Genomic DNA, 20668 nt, shown 5'->3' on the forward strand with positions numbered 1-20668 from the left:
CGTAAAAGCAGCAGCAAGCACACGTCCATTCTTTCCGGTTATAAATAATAGTCCCTCGCAACCTCAACTTCTGTCGAGTGACAAGTAGAAGGGGTGGGGTGGGTCCAAACACTTTTTCAGAACTACCACGATCATGGGTTTTGAAGTAAGTTAGCAAACTTTGTCTATTTGCCTTTATAATAGTTATGTTTGAATCTTTTAAAATGATTTGTTTCGTTCCTTCTAATTGGTGCAGTAGCTCTCTTTATCTAAATTAAAATAATAATAATAATAATAATAATAATAAAGTAGAAGGTGGTCATCACGAACACAAAACCAACCAGCTTTCACCACACTTTATAATATACATACAATACATACATATTTATCTCCGTCATTAATCACTCACTCACTGTCTCTCTCTCTGACTCTCTCTCCTAGACATCAAAAAGCACCTAGAAGACATAATAATTTACTATTCGCCCAACACAAACAAACAGCACCGAAAGACAAAAGGAGATGCAGAAGAAACTCCCTCGATTTGCCCTTTTCGACTCTCACCCCTCCACTTTCCCTGTACAGTTACGACCGAGGAATAAAAAGGGAAGGTAAAACGCACAAAAATCACACACACAGTAAGCTAAGCGGATTTGGATCACCGAAGAAGATCCGATTGCGAGAGCTCCTTCCGGAGCTTGCAAGAGAAGAGACGACAAGCGTCCATGCTGAGATCAACGGCAGCGGCGAGGGCCACGTAGGCGGCGGCGTCCTCCGTGCAGCCGACGTGCTGCACGCCGACCTCCACCGCCGGCCTACTACACCTGCCCTCGCCCTCCACCGCCGCAGACATTACGAAACCCCGATAACCCGCTAAGGGCCAGAACCCGTACCCGAAATCCCCGCTCCCGCGAGGGCTGCACCCGGGCGAGGCGATGCCCGTGAGGTCGATGGTGAACTTTCCGCCTTTGCTCGCGTCGATAGTCGACTCGGCGATGGAGACGCCGAGGAGATCGAAGCGGTATCCGAGGAAATCGCCGGATCCACCGCCGCGCTCCCGCCAGGCCTCGAGGCGGCCCCACGGCTTCCACGTGGCGTCTCCCGGGCGGAGGATCAGCCATGCGCCGGGGTTGGAGCGGCTCACGCGATCGGTTCCCGGCGAGGCGACGAAGGGGGTGACCATAGAGGCGAGAGCGACAGGGGAACCAGAGAGGTCGTGTACGGTCACGGACCAACCTTTGCGCTCTTTGCCGGGCCGTTCCCTCTCCGATCCGAACGAGCTCAGCCAGGTTCGAGATCCTTTCGACTCCAATTGCATCGATCTGGTGAAAATTCCGAAAATTTTGAGTCAGATTTGAAGAAAATGGGATCGGAATCGAAAGAATCGAGTCGATTCGAATTGCGCGGACCTGGACCGGATGTGGAGATCGCTAAGGTTGCGGCAGCTAAACTTGCAGGTGAACACGGGTTGGCGCATTGATCCCTTAATTTGGAAAACCTGAGGGCTGCACTCCGGCTCGCCGTCAAATTCGAAAACGAATCTCGGATCCGGCTCAGATCGGATGGTGAGGTGAAGCTGCGCAGAGGAACCGCCCTTGGCAGCGTCCTTCCCGACGTCGATCCACCCGGAGTGGAACACCATCGCCTTCGAGTCCGCCCCCTTCAGATTCAGCGGCAACTTTACCTTGCCTATAAGCCGGCCGGAGCTCACACCGCACGTGGTGCCTCGCCGGCCGGTGTAAATCGCCACCTTCAGCCGGGAAGATCTGCCGGAGAAGATCGACTTCCCAGCGATCCGGTCGAGGTCGGCCTTTGATAGGTTGAACGCCGCCGCAGGCGATGCCGTCGGAGACGGGGCCTGGTCCCCGGCGCCCGCCGGGAGGAGAGGCACCACCGCCGTCTTGCAGGGGAGCTTGTTAAGCCGTATCTTGCAGTAGCACGGCGTCGTCGAGGGGTGCACTCCGGCACCAGCCGGCCGCGCCGGCACAGGAATCTTAAGTGCTAAGTTTCCGACGAGGACCCGTGCGAATGGACACGGGTCCATCTTATCTCTCCTCTTCGCTTCTTCTTCTTCTTCTTCTTCTTCTTCTTCTTCTTCTTTGGGAGGGTGGTTAGGGCTTGAAAAGGGTGAGCGAAGATGATATAAGAATGGGAAGGAAGCGAAGCTGGAGCCGCACGTACGCCAACAAAGCAACGGAGAGCAAAAGATTTCTCTCTTACCTGCTTCTTTGCTAACAATATATATGAATGGATTAACAAGAGATAGAGACAATATAGAGAATTTATTTTTATTTATTTCAGTGTAATTTAATTGGGGGAGGAGAGGAGGAGTTGGAGTACAGCTGTGTACAGCCTGTAATGGACCAATCAAAGTTTGAATCTGAAGCGGACGGTATCCTATTTCTCGGTGACGCTGGACAACGATTTCAGATTTCCCCAGCAAAATACCCGTTTTGCTTTCAGTTTTGCCTATCTAGCGTCCATAATCGAAATTAATATTATTATTTCGTGGACGTATCTTATCTCGTCAGCCTCTGTCATACTACATTTAAAAAATTAAAAAATTAAAAAAAAAAGAAGATTTTTCCTCCATAATCCCTACTCAAGACTTTTGATTTTTTTTTTGAATTTTTTTTTGTTACATTTTGATTAGTTTTGATATATTACTCTCTTATTTGATTAATAAGTTCGTGTAAATTACTAAAATATATATCATTAGTTTTTCTTAAAAAATTAAGAATTTTTTTTCTTGTACTATGATATTGAATAACATTGGATTGCTTTATAATTATTTTAAGTAATTTCTATAAAACTATAATAGATTTTTCTAATTTCAACTGTGATTAGTGACATTTAACTGAACATTTTTTAAATTTATTGATCATAATACTTTGAAGAATGTAGTATTAATCACGTATTTTGAAAGTTTCCAGGGGTAACTATGTAAAACAAATATATATATCCTAGAGAAAAGGAAAGCTCCCGCCAGCCACAGAGGATGATCCGTATGTTAATTAGTAGAGTTCGAGGGCGTAAATGCAAAAGAAAACAAAAGACGAGCAACTTTACAGTACGATTGCTGTTGTCACGCATCCGAAGCAGCGGGACCCCCTCGGATTTCACACCCGTGGGACCCAAAGTGAATCGATGGCTCTCAATACGTCTTTACGAGGATCTTACGGTCCGTCGTCGATTGGACCGAAGCCTTTGGTCTTTGTTACTCCCATTCGTTCCAATCGAGGGGAGGCGAATGGGATATAGCGTTACGGGGCTGCTGTCATCCAGCTGATCCGTGGGGCCCAGCTGAGTCTGGGGCCAACTGGCCAATGCACGAGTGCGTTGGATTTGGGTCTCATTTTAGAGGTGGCAAGTGATCTTTTTCTTCTTCTTTTTTTTTTTCCCCTTAGCAAGCTTGGAATTATTTGCCGTGGGGAATTTATGAAAAACACCCAACTTTTGTTTTTATTATCAACAATACATTTTGCTTTCAATATCTTTAGAAACTCGCCGAATTAATTTTACCCTATTAATAAAAAATAAAATATCTTACATACCTCTATTTTAACGTTTTAAAATTTAGTTCCCTATTCATTTTTATTTTATTCAATAATATTACCATTATTTTACATAACACTAGCCGGCGCGCTGATTTTAAGGCATTTTAGATAAAAATATAATAGTTGAATAATAAATATTTTTATAGTAAAATATAAAAGATATGACACTTTGGAGACGACTTAGGTTGTAATCACAATGCAACTAACAATAAAATATTCTTTAAGTTTTCTTTTAATATAATTTTAGAGTTGACAGGCTAAATGATAGGATAACTGGGTCAGCCCTTGGCCTAATGCTTCAGGGGCATCTCTTAGAATGTTATCAATTACACAGTGACCAAGATATCCTAAGTGACAGAGTTTTTCTATACTTTCTTTTCATATGTATACTAGCAACCTACTTGTGATGCCAAGGAACCACATTGATTCAGTATTTATAACACTAGTGTTTGAATGGAGAATCTAATAACTATAATTCTATGTGGATCGGAAAAAAATTAAATTATTTATTTTTTATGAGGTAAACTGTAATTTTACTGTTTCTTATTTTCTTTATGCACATATATAATCGTGCAAACTAGTAAAAATGAACTCCATAAGAGATGTCAATTGATATCTGAATAATAATTGATATCTGGGTTTCAGATATGAAATAATTGATAGATGATTATTTATGCTTTTAGATTAGGAAAGAATATTATTCGCCTCGCTATCCAACATACTCTCAGTATCTAGTTTATGTCGATGGATGCAATATGTCTGAGGGGCTTTTAGACTATTGCCACTGAATATTTATGAACTGCATCTCTTTCAAACTTATCACTATGCTAATCTTTTATGAAATATTCATATAACTTATTTGATTATGTTAGTGGCAATGTGTTCTGAAAATATATATGGGATAATTCCCTTTTTACCCCTTAAACTATCACCTATTTTCATAATGACCCTATAAACTTTTTTTAGTACATTATGACCCCTTTAACTATCATAAATATCCAACTTTACCCCTTCCGTTAGGGTTCCGTTACCTATTTCCGTCCATAAGTTGTCACGTGACAAATAAATGGCCAGAAAACCTTTATATGCATGTGATAACTTAAAATAGGCTTTTATAATGACCAATAGATAGCCAATTAAAACCCTCTTCTTCTTCTCTAATGTTAGCTAAACCCGATTCCCCATTATTTTTATTCCAAAATCTGTTGCATCTCATCCTCTTCTCCAATCTTTCCAACTCCCCACCTCCCACCTCCATTAATATTTTTTTTTTCATTCTTCAAGCTCCAACCTCCTACCTCCACACCTTACACAATGAAGCTTCTCTCCTACCGGTATTATCAATCTCACCTTTATGGCACTTTCAAGCTCTCTAACTGATAACATTGATAGTCAAAGAAGGCACTTTCCAACTCCCCACCTCTATTAAATTTTTTTTTCGTTCTTCAAGCTCCAACCTCCCACTTCCTCCCACTATTTGTTGGGTGCGAGTTATGTGCAAGAGAGGAGAATAAAAAAAAAAATTTGGGGGCAAAAGGGTATTAACCTACTATATTGAGTAGAGGGGCAACTTGGTCAATTCACCGATTCTGTCAACGGTGTCAGGAAGTGGGATATTTCTAATAGTTCATGGGTTATAGTGTACCAAAAGAAAGTTTACAGGATCATTGTGGAAATGAATGGTAGTTCAGGGGTGAAAAGAGAATTATCCCTATATATATATATATATATATAGATTATATAAATATCTCGTTGTTTAATATTAGTTAGTAAGTGGCCATTGTTTAATTGGGTAGCACCAATAACTACTGTTTTATCCATTATGAAAGGAGATTTATTATTCCTGAGCTGTCCAAATTAACAACTCAACCTAACGTAATTCTATTAAAATCCCAACACATCCAACAACCAATATTTTCTTCTTTTTTTATCATGCTGTTGTCCAATGGAAGTTAGCTTATCTTATGGGCAAATAAACAATATGGGTTAAGTAACTTTAGTCATACACCAATGCCCATGATTGTGATGACATGAATTATTAAACGCATGGCAGTTGCCATTGGCCCTACAACAGTTGTTTATAATCTCCGTGATTAAAGCATGGAACAGTGGAAGTTTGTTAGGAGGCATGAAGGTAGGTAGATGATTATATGAAAAATAAAAGAAGGACGGCAATTTAATTATAGAATTTTCTAGAAATTTTGTCTATATTTAATGCACTCTAGAACTTATTATTATCAATCAAAAAATAAAATCAATTAAATTTATGAGACTCTAATATCAAAGTTTGGACGTCAAATACTCTTTATTAGTATCAATAGAAAGATTGTATCACTTTTAATTGACATATAAGAAAGATTAATTCCAAATAATGCATGGAAATTAATTTTAGAGAAATTTATCACAAAAGATAGCATTCTACCTTTTTGCCTTTATTTTTATTCACACCATGTCATAATATTTTTTACTCACCCCCTTTGTTATTATATAAGATGAGTTAAAAGTACTTGTAGATGCAAAATAATCTTAATACTCTTGAATAAGATTCCTTTTTACTTTAAGATAAAAATGAATGAAAACAAGATTTTTAAGTCAAATAAAGGGTACATTATTTACTTTAATTTTTTCCAAAGTAATAGAATATTTTTTATGTCATTATATGCTATTAAGGTAAAATTAATTAGGATTAAATATATTTATTTACCTCGTATACCTATGCTCACACTCTTTCTTAACTTTTATAAACTGAAAAAGACTATTATTACATATAAATTAACGAATACGTTTATATCTGCTTCTAATCAAGTGCAAAAGAAGGGATTAGTTTCGTTGTTTAAACAAAACCTCCTTCTCCCTAAAATAGATTATTATCTAACAAAAATAAAAAGAGTATTTTAATAATTTTAAATATTCTATTAATAGTGCCATTAGTTTTATATTATTCGTAAGTATAAAGAGTTAAAAGTGATATATAAATAAGCATAGAAGAAGTAGACTGATTTTATGCCCAAGAAGGAGGAGGACAAGAATAAATGTACCTCGTAAATTCAACTCACTGTAATTTTTAGCATTAAAAGCAAAATGTATGATCGAATGATAAATACTTATATGATAATGTATATATTAATAATAATAAAAGCAAAATGTATGAAATACTGGCTCCAAGAATTTCTAGCTCAGATGGTGAACCATTCCCCTATGGTAGGAAATTAAAAGATAGATACTTGGTAAGAAACAATGTGATACCTTATGGGAAAGGATGATCTAAGCTGGGATTCATACAGTATGAGATAAAAGAATTCAATGAAGTTACTTATTAAAACAGTGATTTGCTGAAACAAAATTCTATTCATGGATTTATCAACGGTTAGAATTTTCATTATATATATATATATATATATATATATATATATATATATATATTACTTAATTAATTAAGCAATAAATTTACTCCATAAACCTATAAGATTGTTGGAAATGTCTTCCTCACTCTCATATGTTACCGTTTTCATTCCATATTTTTTAGAAATCGCTGAACTTGTGAAGAGATAGAAAGTTTATTTTTAAAATTAAAGTTAATTTTGATTGAAAGATCATGTAAGAAAGAAAAAAAATATAATATAAAGATTTAGACAATTTCGGCAGTTAGATGAAGAGCGAAAAATTAGAGATAAGTATTGAATTTTCTATCTATTTATTATATTTCTAGAATGTAACTAATGTTGAATGTAACCTTGGTTAGTTTCTGAGTATTATACATAATGATAAGCATCTCCTCAAAAGAATTCCGATAATCAAAAGTAATTTTTACACTTTTGGAGGAGAATATTTGAGAAGGATTTATGACGACAAGTGAAGGATACAAAAATTTACTCTCATTGTGTTAATTGAATGTATTCTATGTTTAGCCCTATTGAAATTAGGAGTTTCCTATGGTAGAATTGATGCCCATAGACCATAGTGGGTATTGTTTTGTGTTATTGCGTTGGTTGCTGGTAGGATGTATTCCTTTTGAACAACTTATAGGTAAGATAGTGGATAAGATCATCATAATATTCATAATTATTTCGTAAATACTTACTCGCTATTTCTCCTTTCAATGGAAGTAGATTTAGTGATATAATTAGATTATTCAGTGAATGTATGTATCCAATATTTTCTTAAGAAGGTGAAAATTATAAGTATGATAATTGGTATACACTATGTGGAAGAACAACATACTAAGAACCGAATAAACCGATATAGATAATAGATATCTATATCATAATGTGTATCACATTTTAATAATTACAAATAGCTCAAGGTATATGAAATATCTTAAAATTTCTCAGGTTATTGTACTAATAATATACTTATGCAGATTCCCTCTATAAGTCTCTTATGGTGAAGGCCTGGGATGTGAGAAATATTTATATAGAGTGTAAGCAATTAACTGGACAAATATTAATGCTGATGTCTCCGACCTAATCTTGTGAGGATTAACAACAAAAATAAGACATTTGTTTAATTATGTTCTCTATTTGTTTATGTGATCAAGAGTAGACATGGCTTACATAAAACTAACTTCCAAAGTCAGCGAATACACTTTTGTTGATGCGAAAAGAGACAATTGCTTAATAGAAGTTCTCCCTTTGTTTATATTAAACATAGTCATTTGCACTTTAAATTAATAGAACTATATATCCCTGGCTATTGAGAGGTTGAGATCAACAAGATTTTAATCTTGTGAGGATTAACAAATCGTATTCTTGTCATAGATATAGAGTGGACAGGCAGAAAAATGTCAACTAAAATTTATAAAAACAGTCGGAACTTTATGAATTAATACCAACAAAAAAAAAATTCCTCTCTCTCTCTCTCAGTGTTTATATATATACTGTATATAACATAAATTGTTTCTAAATAATGATTGACATTGGAAACCTGAAGATAATATTTTCCCAGAGACATCTCTTGAGACTTGAGAGACATGTCCCTTGAGAATTTTAAAAATAGATGGAAAATGATAAATAGAGAACGAATTTAATAATCATTTTGCTTATGATTGCTCAAACAATAGTATTCCTTGCTATGGAAATACATATACATATATCTCATATATATATATTAGTAAACATGAGTAACAATAATGTCAACAATAATAATAAGAAGAAACAAATTTTATTATCTCAAAGCTTGAACTAGGTACTTTAATTTATTCATATGATCATAGCAAGTAACCCTATTTCCTTACTAACCAACTGGGGCTAGACTCAAGCCCTTTCAGTGCCATTTGAGGAAGACGGAAGCCAACCTTCCATGCCAACTCCAAACCCCATGGCGGACGTCGATGCACCACGACCATAGCGTACGAGCTCATGCATCCTTGCGTTAACCTTATCCCTGACAAAATATAGTGATTCCTTCAAAAGGTTGAGCTCCTCTAAGCCCAAAAGCTCCATCTTTTCGAGCAGTAACTTGCTTGTTTGGTACTGCGCCACTCGACGTAGCCGCTCTTCGAGCATCCCCTTCTTAGCCTTCTCGGCTTCCAAGCGGCTCGTAGTCTCCATGAAGCGTACGTTCAACTGTTGGACGGCGAACAGGTTCTGGCTCAGTAGCGGACTCGGGGCGGAGGAGTTGCTCGTCAGGAAGCGGTCCACGACCGGGTTCACGGCGGGGCTACCGAAGGAGTAAGGGTTGCCGGCGGGCGAGTAGACGACGAGTGCCACGTCGGCGCCGCAGAGAGTGGACAGCTCACTGGCCTTGGTGAAGAGTCCCACGCGGCGCTTTGAGAAGCAGACTTGGCGAGCCTCCTCGCTCTCTATTTTCTTCATCTCAATCCTTTTGCGGCCTCCGCCGCTCTTGCCCTTTCTTGCCATGGGTTGTCACCGGTGATTCGGAGAGGAGGAAGTGTGGTTTCGTATAAAAAGGGAGAAGGAAGAGCAAGGGAATTTAATGATATGGATTAGTATGTTGTAGCGAGATGTAATCCTCTGCGGAACAAGGGCACTGGTAATCCTTCCATATTTTGCTAGCATGATTAGATTCTTGCACCCTAGATAAACTCATGTGGGTTTAGGGTTTAGGTTCATATCGACTAGGAAACATTTCCTTTTCGAGAATTCTGATGCAATGAATGATTTTTCTCGTCTATTAGAGGATGAATGTAATTTATAAAATGTTGCTATATATGTTACTCTTGGGTCGGGGACGTCAAAATAATCGAGCCTACTCAATCTCGGCAAGATAAGGATCGATCAATCTTGGCTCGAAAATAAGGTGAGCCCAGTAGTCAAGCTTGATCTTCAAAATAGGTTTCGATAATTTTGAGCCAAACTTAATTATGAGCCGACTCGCATATATATAGATATATATAAGTAATATTTTATATATTATATTATACTTTTGTTATCTTCTAAAATTTTCTTAAAATTGATTTTATGGTCTTGTAGAGTTTAGTTCAATTCTTATTTTATCGTATCTTTTCCAAATATATAGAGATTTTTATTAATTTATAAATTTGTAATATTTATTTGCTGTAGTTGAATTATGTCTTATTTTAAGCTTAATTTAAGTTTGATCAAGCTTGAAATTATGCTTGAATTGATTAAGATTTGAAATTAATTATTGATTGGCTCGAGCTTAAAATTAGCTCGAATTAAAATAATTTTAATTCAAGCTTAGACACAAATTTATGCTTGAAATTATTTTCAATTCAAACTTAAACTAAGGTAGATTAGATCAAGCTCGACTCAATCACACCCTTATTTAGGGGAGTCTATTAACATTACGGAACCCATATTGACAAACTAAACCAAACATTAGATCAACACTAAGATGATGATATGCTTGTGGTCCAAATTGTATAAATTTCCTACAAATATAAAAATATAATTTAAATTTCCTAACCATTAAATTGAATAAATTAAATGTAAAAATATAAAAATACCATTAATCTAGTTTTCAAGTATTTTTTGTTAAGGATACTTTAATCTTTTGCTATTAAATTATTTAGACTTAACTTAAAAAATAATTGGGAGTATATATGTATAAATAATATATGTTTTGAGAAGAATACATATAACAAATAAGATACTTTGTTTACCCTTAAAAGGATCGGTTGCTTTAAAAATTGAGCGGCAAAGAATCCTACGACCAGGATCAATGACCATAGATTTCTTTTAAGGGTTAATTACGTTGACACCCTCTAAATTCTATTAGATTTTTACATAGATTTTCTAAAGTTTTTTAGGTTATAATATCACCCATAAACTTTGAAACTTTGGGGTAAAGTAAAACGGGTAACGACGGTGACAAAAAACGCGTAATGAATAACTATACCTATAATAAATTAACGACGTCATCAATTTAATCATAACCAGTAAAATAAAATAAAATAATTAAATTACAAATCACCCATCTCCTCCACCAAACCCACAGCCGTTCCTCCTCCCCAAACCACCCGCCCTCCTCGTCGACGCACATGGCCCTCTCGACGGCACAGTGACCGGGAGCCTTCACGAGCCGTAAGACGGCTAGCATGGCTCACAATATTAGGATTTTAGTTGGCAAATGTATACAAAATAATCTAAATGATTTTATACATGTACATGAGCATTTATACAAATTTTGAAAATATTTGGACTGAAGATTTTTAACATCCAGAGGAGACAAGTCACTACATTCAAACCGCATTCGCATTGTATTTGAACACATTCGGACCTCGTTTGAATGCGAGCTTAGACGTTCGCATATACAGAGAATGAGTTACAACCGTTCTAATGGGGGCACATACATTCGCATATACAGAGAAAAATTTACGGTCGTTCGAACGTGGACTCAGGCGTTCTCATATATAGAGAATGTGTGTCGGTCGTTTGAATGCAAGCTCAAGCATTCGCATATATAGAGATAGTATATTGGTCATCCAAATACACTCTACATGTGTTTACACATATCGAGATGGTGTATTGGTCATTCCAATGCACTCTGCATGCGTTCACAGTGCATTCGAACGCGCATAGGAAAATAAGTCAACGCATTCGAACGAACGCGAGCTGCGTTCAAACGCTCCTTCGTAACATGATAAGTTTGGATTTTCGTGAGACTGTGCTCTGACTTGAATTTGATTTTATCTTGTTAACCTATATAAGAGTTGAGATGCCCTCCTAAAGTAAGTTGGTAATTACTTTTGAAAATGAATTCTTGAAGTTACAATGCTTTTCCACCAACAAGTTTGTCTCTTTTTCAATACACCAAGTTTTCGTTTTAATAGTCATCTAGATGAATGATCAATCTCGAAGACTACTGAGATTGAAGATCAATTATAAAAAGCAGTGAATCATGGTATCTAGTGAGTAAGAGTAAGTAAAACAAAGTTGTGAGGATCGACGAGTTATTTTGTAAGTTAATCTTGTAACTGCTACAAGTTCATTGATTAATTTTGATTTGACTTTGGATCTGTGGTTTTTTTTCTCGTTTGGATTTTTCCATGTAAAAAATCTTGGTGTTCATCTTTGTTTTGCACTTTGATATTTATTCTACATATTTAGTTAAGCAAAAAGTTGGAATCATTGCCTAGGGTTTGGATACATAAGCATGTCTAAAATTTTTCACGTAGAAAGGCGAATCCTCCACCTTAGATCTCGCCCTCACTACCCTCACCCTTATCGTACTCGCCCTGACCCTCCCCACCCTCACACCCATCCTCACCGTCGTCACCCTCGCCTCACCATGGTCGCCTTCACCGCCCTCCTCCTCCATTTGATTTGATTCCTCCATCGTGCGTGAGCTCTCCCGCGCCACGTCGTCGTCCTCAGCCACCCTCACCTTCACTACCCGTTGCCACCTTTGCCCTCACCCACCTCGGTCGCTGCAAGCGGAAGCTCCTCTTTAAGGCTGCTCTGACACTACCCCTCGATATCCTAGTCGACTCACGCCCAATGCTCCCGACGATAAGGCGAGGAGAAGGGGGAGGAAGGGAGCATGATTAAATCTAATTTAATTAAAGAGTTAAATTAAAAATATATTTAAATCTCTATAACTTTAATTGAAATACATAACGAGGGTATCTATGTTATTTTGGGAAAATATGACTGCCACATAAGCTAAGTCGCCTAATTTTTTTTACGATACATTAACAAAAGTGTGACATTGAAATTTTCCTAAAATTTAGGAGGATACTGTGACCTAAAAAAGTTAGAGTGTCTCCGTGAAAACTGAGAATAGTATAGGGGAGTCAGCGTAATTAAACACTTTCTTTTATATAAAATTATCAAAGTGTTTAAAACTTTCGTTCAACAGTCTCAACGGTCAAATTATCAACGGTCGGATTTATCTCCGGTCCCCAACGGTCATTTTTCACTTTGTTGTAATTTAAAGTAGGAAATAGCCGTTACAGCCAAAGGGACAACCATAGCGATCCTTTCTTTTACTCCTCCGAAATTTCCTCAAACTCTTTCCATTCTCTACCCATCGGTGATTTGTTTCCATTTACTATCTCTCCAATTCAAACTTTGCTTTTAACTTGGTCTGAATTGCAAAAAAATCCATGGCAACTCGATCTCCTTCCCCAAATCCTACGAGGCCATCAACCCCATTAGAACCGAAAACCCCAAAAGCCATGAGCTCCATTAGAAAGAGCACAGTCTTTAACACTTCCAAGGCATCCAATCCTTCAGGTAAAGAACACTTCTTCTTTTGTAAATAACTCCCATTCTTTGTAAAGTTCTTGAATGCACAATACATGTTTGTAATATTTCCTCTTTGTATTGGTTTGCCATTCCTAGATTCTCCTCATAAGAATTCAGCTTCCAAGATTGGTGCGGTACCTCAGTCTTTGCGTTCGTCCTTAGAGCTGAAAGAGAACGAGAGGGATCCGAACGTCTCGAAGCAGGCTAGAGCGAGATCACCTGCAATGCCCGCTTCAAAGTGCGCAAAAAATTTCATGGCACCAACCGTCTCGGCGTCATTTAAGGCCATTGCTGCTTCCCCGAGAAGGAAGGTCCTTGGAGAATGGAACAAGCTCGTCAGGTCTTCTCTTACCTCAGTTTCTGATCCACTCGAGTCTCCTGTAATGGAAGAGATTGTCTCGAAGTCGGAAGTATGTCTCGCCTCTCGGGCACCCTCGAGTGCTCCAAAGGCATCCATGGTTTCATCCGAAGGAGTAGGAATGGAAGAGATTGGTCCGAAAACTGAGTTTGGTTTTCGTTATCAGGATAAGCCTAGTGGAACCGAATCAAGAAAGTTAAGTCTTGAATTCAAGAACCACGATTCTGTTGTTGATCATTCCTTTTCTTCTCCTTTAGCTATTGCTCCTCTAGATGCCGATCCATCTCTTCCTCCTTATGATCCTAAGATCAACTATCTCTCCCCAAGGCCACAATTTCTACATTATAGATCGAACCCTCGAATCGAGCAATATATCACTGGAGAAAGTGATATGCTTGAGATAAGAGATGGGAAGCGTCTCGAGGATAGTTTCTCCACGGAAAGTTGTGAGGACTCCCCTGGATACACCGAGGAAGGACCAACTTCCTCTTCACATAAGGATTCTGAGAAAGAATCACTTTGCTCCGTGGTGGAAGAAAGTATTCCTCAAACACTATCTCAATCACATCGTAGTCACACTAATTCTCGATTCTCTTTAAGATTCATATTTGCTTCTTTTTCACTTGTTCTATTCATAGTATTCCTCTGCATCCCCTTGCTGGATTCTCCTACAATCTCTTCCTCTTCCATATTAAAATCTGTAGCTCTCCATACTTTTCCAGAGCTGTATATTATAAAAGACTCCGTTGTTCTCAATCTGAATCTGAAGGAGCTGGCTAATAATAGGACGAAGCATTGGTCAATTAAATCCTTTGCCAACTACTATGCTAGTATGGTTTCCACTCAGAGAGAAGAATATGGTCCATATTATGTAGCAAACTTGACTGCTTCACTTGCAGATCAGGCTGTTGGGACAATCAGCTATACTGATGTAATGCCACACCAAGAATATATCAGTCGAGACAGTGAAGTGGAGCAAGCAGTCAAGGAAAATATAGAAGAGGGTTCTACCATAGGATATGAGATGGAAGATAGAAGTGAAGTGGAGGCCCCAAAAAGTGGAGAAATTGTCGAAGTGGAAGAAGAGCAAGCGAAGATACAAACAGAGGTAGAAATAGAAAAGGTAAAGGAAGATGGTGCAGTGCTTGAGTCGGGGAAAATTGACATGAAAGTTCAAGAAGAGGTGAATGAGCATGATAGCCTTCCGGCGGAGGATAAGATTAGCGATGATTGTTTTAAAGAAATGGCTGAAGAGGAGAGCTTGAGTCGCAATGAAGTACTTGTGGAAGCAACAAATGTGTATATGGAAATCTCACATGAGTTTGTATCAGAGCCTGAGAAAGTAGAGCAGCAAGAAGATGTCGGTGCATCTTATTCGCTTTCTGAGACCCAGCCTACTGGATTTGAAGAGGATCATATCGATGGCAGGGAGGAGAATCCTACCTTCGCTGGTCTCAAATTAGAAGGACTAATCAGTAACGGATTGGAGGGTAAAATCTTGACTCAGGTTGCAGCGGGAGCAGCTCTTGTTGCTATAGCTCTTGCGGCCATCCTAGTCTTTCTTTATAGGAAGCGAAAACAAACTTTTGTCATAAAAAATGAGAAAATGCTTGCCAAGAAGCTTATCTCCGGATTAGTTTTAGGTAGCAGTGAGAGCTATCTCCATCCTAGGGAATCTCATTATCAGAATTCTCCTATATATATTGAGATGATGGGTGATTCAGGTTCTTTAGCATTGAGCAGTAGCTTGAACAACAACAGCTTCTCCTCTTCTGGGAGCCAGAGGTCGAGGAAGGTCAAGGAGGAAGCTACTTTGAGCCATGAGAAAAGGCTGAGGAGGGAGTCTGCAGTATCCTCTTCCACTTCTTATGGAAGTTTCACCACTTATGAGAAGATCTCGGCTAAGAAAGTGAGTTTTAACCCTTGCTCTTTCTGCTTCTGGTGCGGCTGAGTTCAGTCCACATCAATCACTAACATTCAAATACTTCTTAACTATTTTTGTCTCAGGGAAATAGAGAAGGCGAGGCTATGACCCCAATTCGGCGATCAAGCAGAATAAGGAATTTAGTTACTTCACCCTAAAGAGGACAGCAGTGTGTGCTACTGCTCTAACTTCTTAGAATACATGTTCTTTTAGGCTCTTAACCATTTGGTAGTTTGACATCTGTATTTTGGTTTGACAGAGGATGTCTAGTTTGTGAAAAATCTGTATTGAATTTTAATGAACGAACAGCTTTGTGTTGTTCTTTTCTTAGCATAATATCTGTAAGAAGTTCTACCTACGTTTAGTTTTCTCTTGAAGCAGCAGTATGTTCAGAGAGTACACTTAGTATCGTCTTTATTCATGGAAAGATGTAAGCTGCAACTACCATGATTGTTGATTTAAGGATGCTTGATGATTGATGAGGCTTAGAAGCAGCACTACGTTCTTATTATCCTCGAGATCAATAACATGAAAATTAGAAAAGATTAACCACACAAAAAAGTTTATAATGATTAGAGATTTGTGATTGGATATAGATAGTATTAAATAAGTTAAATCCTTCTAGCCGACTAGAATCAGAGGGCTACTGCTCATAGATATTTTCAAGTAGAGTAACAAAATGTCATCGATGTTCTCATTCTCTCGCCCCTCCCTCACCAGATTCAGGCTTGGTAGCCACTCTTCCTCCCCTCGCCAACATCTCCATTAGTTTCTTACTCTGCCTTTTCTCTGCCTCCTACTCTATCGAAACTCCTTTCAACTCAGTGGTGCAGCCTCTAGCCTAGATGTCCCTCTCTTTGGTCACCGTTCCAACAATGATTTGGCCTCTATTGCCTTTCCAGGTGTTCTCTCTAGTCTCGTGTTCCATCGTCGTCTCCTCACAACTTTGGCCTGCAACCCTATCACTACCACTTCCACGTCCCACCTCGCTCTCTTGCTGGACCTTATTTGCTATGACTGCTAACCGATAGGAGATTTGCCATAGATTTAGGTGGTTAATTGCCCATTATCTTATGGTGATTCTACTGTCAAGTTTGGTCACCGATGTGTAGGTGCTTTTTATGGTGGCTTATCAAATTCTATTATGATATTGATTGGTATAGTTGGGCTGGCTAGTCTCTCTAAGTGTCGGATCTATTTTAATTAAGTAGAGTCATATGACACTTACCCTTTGATGAGATGGGCTCTGAATCTAAGTCTTTTGCAACTATCTTTTCCTTACATGTCCGCCTTGGTATGTTAAAAAAGAGGCTTGTTCTAGGACCGATGCCCCTATATCTTTAATCTTTATTTGCATGAGTACTTGTTTTAGTTACAAGTTGATATCAGTCTATTAAACAGTCAAGAATAGGGCATATTAGTCAAGAATAGGGCATATTATATGATTTTATTCTATCTCCCATTTTTTTCATTGGTGTACGTGTGGTAATTGCTATTTGTAACTTAATGAATTATGTGTTTATGGATGTTATTTTAAACAAAAAGAAAAGGAGAACCCTTCAAACTCCTTCTAACATAATTCTCACTCGTGATTAGATTCTTCACCGGTGCTTGAGGGAAAAAAACAACAAAGAAGTTATTTGTTTACCGTGTGTACTTTTCAATTCACTTGCTCCCTAGATTCTTGGTTCTTTGTTTGGGCTGAGAACAGGAAAGGAGAGTAACAGAAAATTAGGGGAGGGGAGAGAAATCAATAGTGTTTCAGAAAAAATAAAATAAAATCAATATAGAATGGAGGAGAATGACCACTTTTTTCTCTCCATTTTTTTCATTTATTTCTCTTGTTTGCTCTAGTAAACCAGAGGAGATAATAATAATGGTGTAGTCGAGCTTGGGTCTGCTTGACAGGAAGATTCAAAATTATTTTAAATCAAGCCTAAATCAAATTCGAACCAATCTTGAATAGTTTATATTTTGTAAAATCAAATCAGTTACCAAATTAAATCTTATATAATATATGTAATATAATTTTTATTTATTTATTTATAAATTGAGCCGTACTAAGCTGACTTGTGCTCTGCTTGGCTTGAAATTAAATTCGAGGCTCATTCAACTGATCGAATTTGACTTTTTTTTTAACGTAAGCTGAGCTTGATCAAACCTCATCGAGTCGAGCTCGAGCCGAACTCTTCTTTTTTTCTCTCCATCCCATAGTATTACTTTGGTCAATGGGCCGGCCCAAATGATAAGCTCTACCGAACCATATTGGGCTTAACTAAGCCGCCTAAGGGCGATGGTTCCACGAGGGTGTCTATATATAAGATGGCGCTTGAGGAAAAATTAGGGTTAGAGCTTTTGAGTCGTCTTTGAGTACGCTTTGCGATCTGCGCCGCCTCTTTGTCCTCGTCTGGAGCTAGGGTTTCCTCTACCGATCGTATCGGAGAAGAATGGGGCACACCAACGTGTGGAACTCCCATCCCAAGAGCTACGGGCCCGGATCCAGGACCTGGTAAAAGAACTCTACTGCTGAATTTTTTCTGGGAATTTGCTTTCCTTCGTCATCCTTTTGTTCTTATGGAATAGTAGATTGGATTATCACGTTAAGAAGGGGTTCTCTCGATTCTTCTTTTGTCTTGTTAGTTCTCTTTGTGATTCGATTGGTCAAAAGTCTGCACTGTTTGCAAGTCCATTGATCGTTAAATCAAGATCAATCACAGAAATTGCTTTGTAAAAGATTAATTTTTGATAACCTCGATACCTCACTGAAGTTAAAGGTATGTTAACGATTGGTTGGTCTTCCTTGGTTATTTAGCACATTAAAGATCAAGAGAGTTAAGGTCTGTTAAGGGATTGAGTATCTGTTTTTTGATGTCCTCTTTTATGCCTTTTCTCTGCTATGAAAATATTTAACAAAGTGTCCGTAAGAAATACTCGTTCATGGAATTAGGTCAATTCTAAAGAGAAGTGTTCTAATTTTTAATACCAGAAGAAACTAGCTAATACCTACTATTTAATTGTTTAGTTGAATACTAGTATAAGGAGTAATAACTAAATTTGATGCGACATAAAATTGATATAAAAATAAGGAAGAATAGTAAATTTGTATTGTGAATTAGTAATATTTGAAATTAAATGATGAAAATATCCTTGATTGGATGTAAAGTAGTAGTAGTAATTAATCGTTGTCTAATATAGGGCCAAATAATAATTTCATGATATTAGTAAATTGATTTTTTAAGTTGTATGAAATAAGATAAGAGAAGATGAATTATTATAGCAGAAGAACATAGGTTGTTGTCTAATTTCTACAACAAAATAAGGAGGTTTATTTTAGAGGAAGACTATTCATATTTCACAAGTGAATGGGGGCTCACTTTTTATGCCACACTATTTATCTAGCTTCCATACATAATGCATGCTGTGAGGTTTTAGCTCAGATGTCTGATAACTGAGGTCGGAACTCTTAGCTTTCTCTTATATTCATGTTTTTCAACTGTAAGTAGAAGGATGAAAACAACAACTTCTGAAACTGTGAATCAAGGAGTTGATGACTCATTTGATCTCTCTATGGAACTGATAAATTGACCAATTCCATAGTCTGATTCTAAAGGAAGTGTATAAGGGTTATATGAAATTTGCTAAATGTAACTCATTTGAGCTCAGTTTGGAAACTTTGATCAAATCATGATACATATATAAGGTATTCTTTACAGGGTGCTTTCTCAAGCAAGTATCTTGTTGTCTCCTTGATCACATTATTCATGTTGTACTGTTTTCATTTTTGGTATTTGATTTTGTATTTTATCGCCTGAATTCAGCTGATAATTTTCTTTGTTGTATCCTTCAGCCGTGTATGTGGCAACCCACATGCTTTGATTCGCAAGTATGGACTTATGTGTTGCAGGCAGTGCTTTCGCAGCAATGCGAAGGCAATTGGCTTCATTAAGGTATCATACCAGTTTTTTCTTGTTGTCAGTGTATGTTTTAATGGTTTACAAATGATTACTTTTCCTGATCCAGATTTCCAACATTATTGGGATTATGAAGACATAGTTGTTCTTTTTTCTTACCTTGTTCCCATTGTCTTTACTAGTGATTTTAGAGATTATACTAATGAAGTAGATAAAGGTAAATCGAATTGGAATAAAGAGGACAAATAAATTGTGAGGCAGATTTATGTTTCAGTGCACGATTTGCAAGTTAAAATTTTTATTCTGCATTTGTTCAAAAAAGAAATATTACTCCTAATTTTTTTTGTACAGTAATGACTGTAGGTTACCTTGATCAATTGATCCTATAATAGATATTAAAATGCTGAGCTACTTCACTTTTGTTGCTAGTTGAATTTCTGCAGCCCTTTTTCATCATAGGTGGCGATATCTTCTTTGATCAAAAATTGAAATCTAGGAACAAGATAATAGTACCTCATTCATATCCTGGAATAATGATCCAAATATTCCTCTGCCTCTTCCTGGCCTGAGACAGGCTCTAGCTAATCCTTCTCTCTATCTCTATGGTAGAAGTGGCCAAGTTCTTGGATTTTTTTTTTCTTTTCACACACTAGTCTGTGTTTTCTTCTTGTTGTAGTTCTTTACTTCTTCCTTATCTTTGTGGCTATTCCCTCTGTTTTGCTAAGTTATTGCTAAGAACTTGTAATTATGAAACATTAATTGCTTATAAACCTACTCCTATAAACAACTAGTGCTGGATGCACCAATATGTTATTGCTCACAGCAATTTATTCTAATCTCGCTCTTAGCATTGGTACTTCACCATTCCCATGATAGGACTGTATTACGCATGGACATAAACCTGCTTATTTGGGCAACTTTAAGCATTTTATATATGCCCACAACCTGGGTATATGATGCTATTATGGTTCTTTCATTCTTCCCTCTAATGCTGATATTTTGTTGTCTTATTGGTCTTTTCTTTGGCATTTCAGTACCGCTAAGAATAGCACATGCTGGAAAGAGCAAGATGAGAGGCAAGACAAGAGAAGGATGACTACTATGATGCCCTTTGAAGTTTTAAAATTTAGTGCAGGACGATTGTTTTAATATAATGAAATTTTTGGGAGTATTTTAAGTTTATTTTTTCCTTTATGCTTGTAGAATCTATGATGGTTTCAACAGGGCATCTGGCTTGCACGATTTATCTTCTGTTTTATTCTTTGCTGCTT

General features: G+C 37.5%; 4 protein-coding genes across 4 annotated transcripts; 2 read left to right on the top strand and 2 right to left on the bottom strand.

The window, feature by feature from the left end:
- Positions 1–306: 306 nt before the first annotated feature.
- On the bottom strand, positions 307–2187 carry LOC140763670 (uncharacterized). The gene is made up of 2 exons (XM_073101957.1): positions 1386–2187; positions 307–1298 (listed from the first exon to the last, which is right to left on the bottom strand). The coding sequence occupies exons 1-2, from the start codon at positions 2018–2020 to the stop codon at positions 635–637; spliced, it is 1299 nt and encodes a 432-aa protein (XP_072958058.1). The 5' UTR covers positions 2021–2187; the 3' UTR covers positions 307–634.
- A 6598-nt stretch (positions 2188–8785) lies between these two features.
- On the bottom strand, positions 8786–9489 carry LOC140762148 (agamous-like MADS-box protein AGL29). The gene has a single exon (XM_073099774.1). The coding sequence runs from the start codon at positions 9389–9391 to the stop codon at positions 8786–8788; it is 606 nt and encodes a 201-aa protein (XP_072955875.1). The 5' UTR covers positions 9392–9489.
- A 3446-nt stretch (positions 9490–12935) lies between these two features.
- LOC140763124 (uncharacterized) lies at positions 12936–15874 on the top strand. Its single transcript, XM_073101186.1, has 3 exons — positions 12936–13192; positions 13301–15471; positions 15570–15874. The coding sequence occupies exons 1-3, from the start codon at positions 13063–13065 to the stop codon at positions 15642–15644; spliced, it is 2376 nt and encodes a 791-aa protein (XP_072957287.1). The 5' UTR covers positions 12936–13062; the 3' UTR covers positions 15645–15874.
- Positions 15875–17817: 1943 nt separating this feature from the next.
- Positions 17818–20641, top strand: LOC140764078 (small ribosomal subunit protein uS14z/uS14y/uS14x-like). Its single transcript, XM_073102542.1, has 3 exons — positions 17818–17995; positions 19334–19433; positions 20432–20641. The coding sequence occupies exons 1-3, from the start codon at positions 17934–17936 to the stop codon at positions 20438–20440; spliced, it is 171 nt and encodes a 56-aa protein (XP_072958643.1). The 5' UTR covers positions 17818–17933; the 3' UTR covers positions 20441–20641.
- The last annotated feature ends 27 nt before the right edge of the window (positions 20642–20668 follow it).

The sequence above is a fragment of the Typha angustifolia genome, chromosome 7 (genome assembly GCF_048772165.1).
Source record: "Typha angustifolia cultivar Huaian chromosome 7, ASM4877216v1, whole genome shotgun sequence".
Classification (NCBI taxonomy): Eukaryota; Viridiplantae; Streptophyta; class Magnoliopsida; order Poales; family Typhaceae; genus Typha; species Typha angustifolia.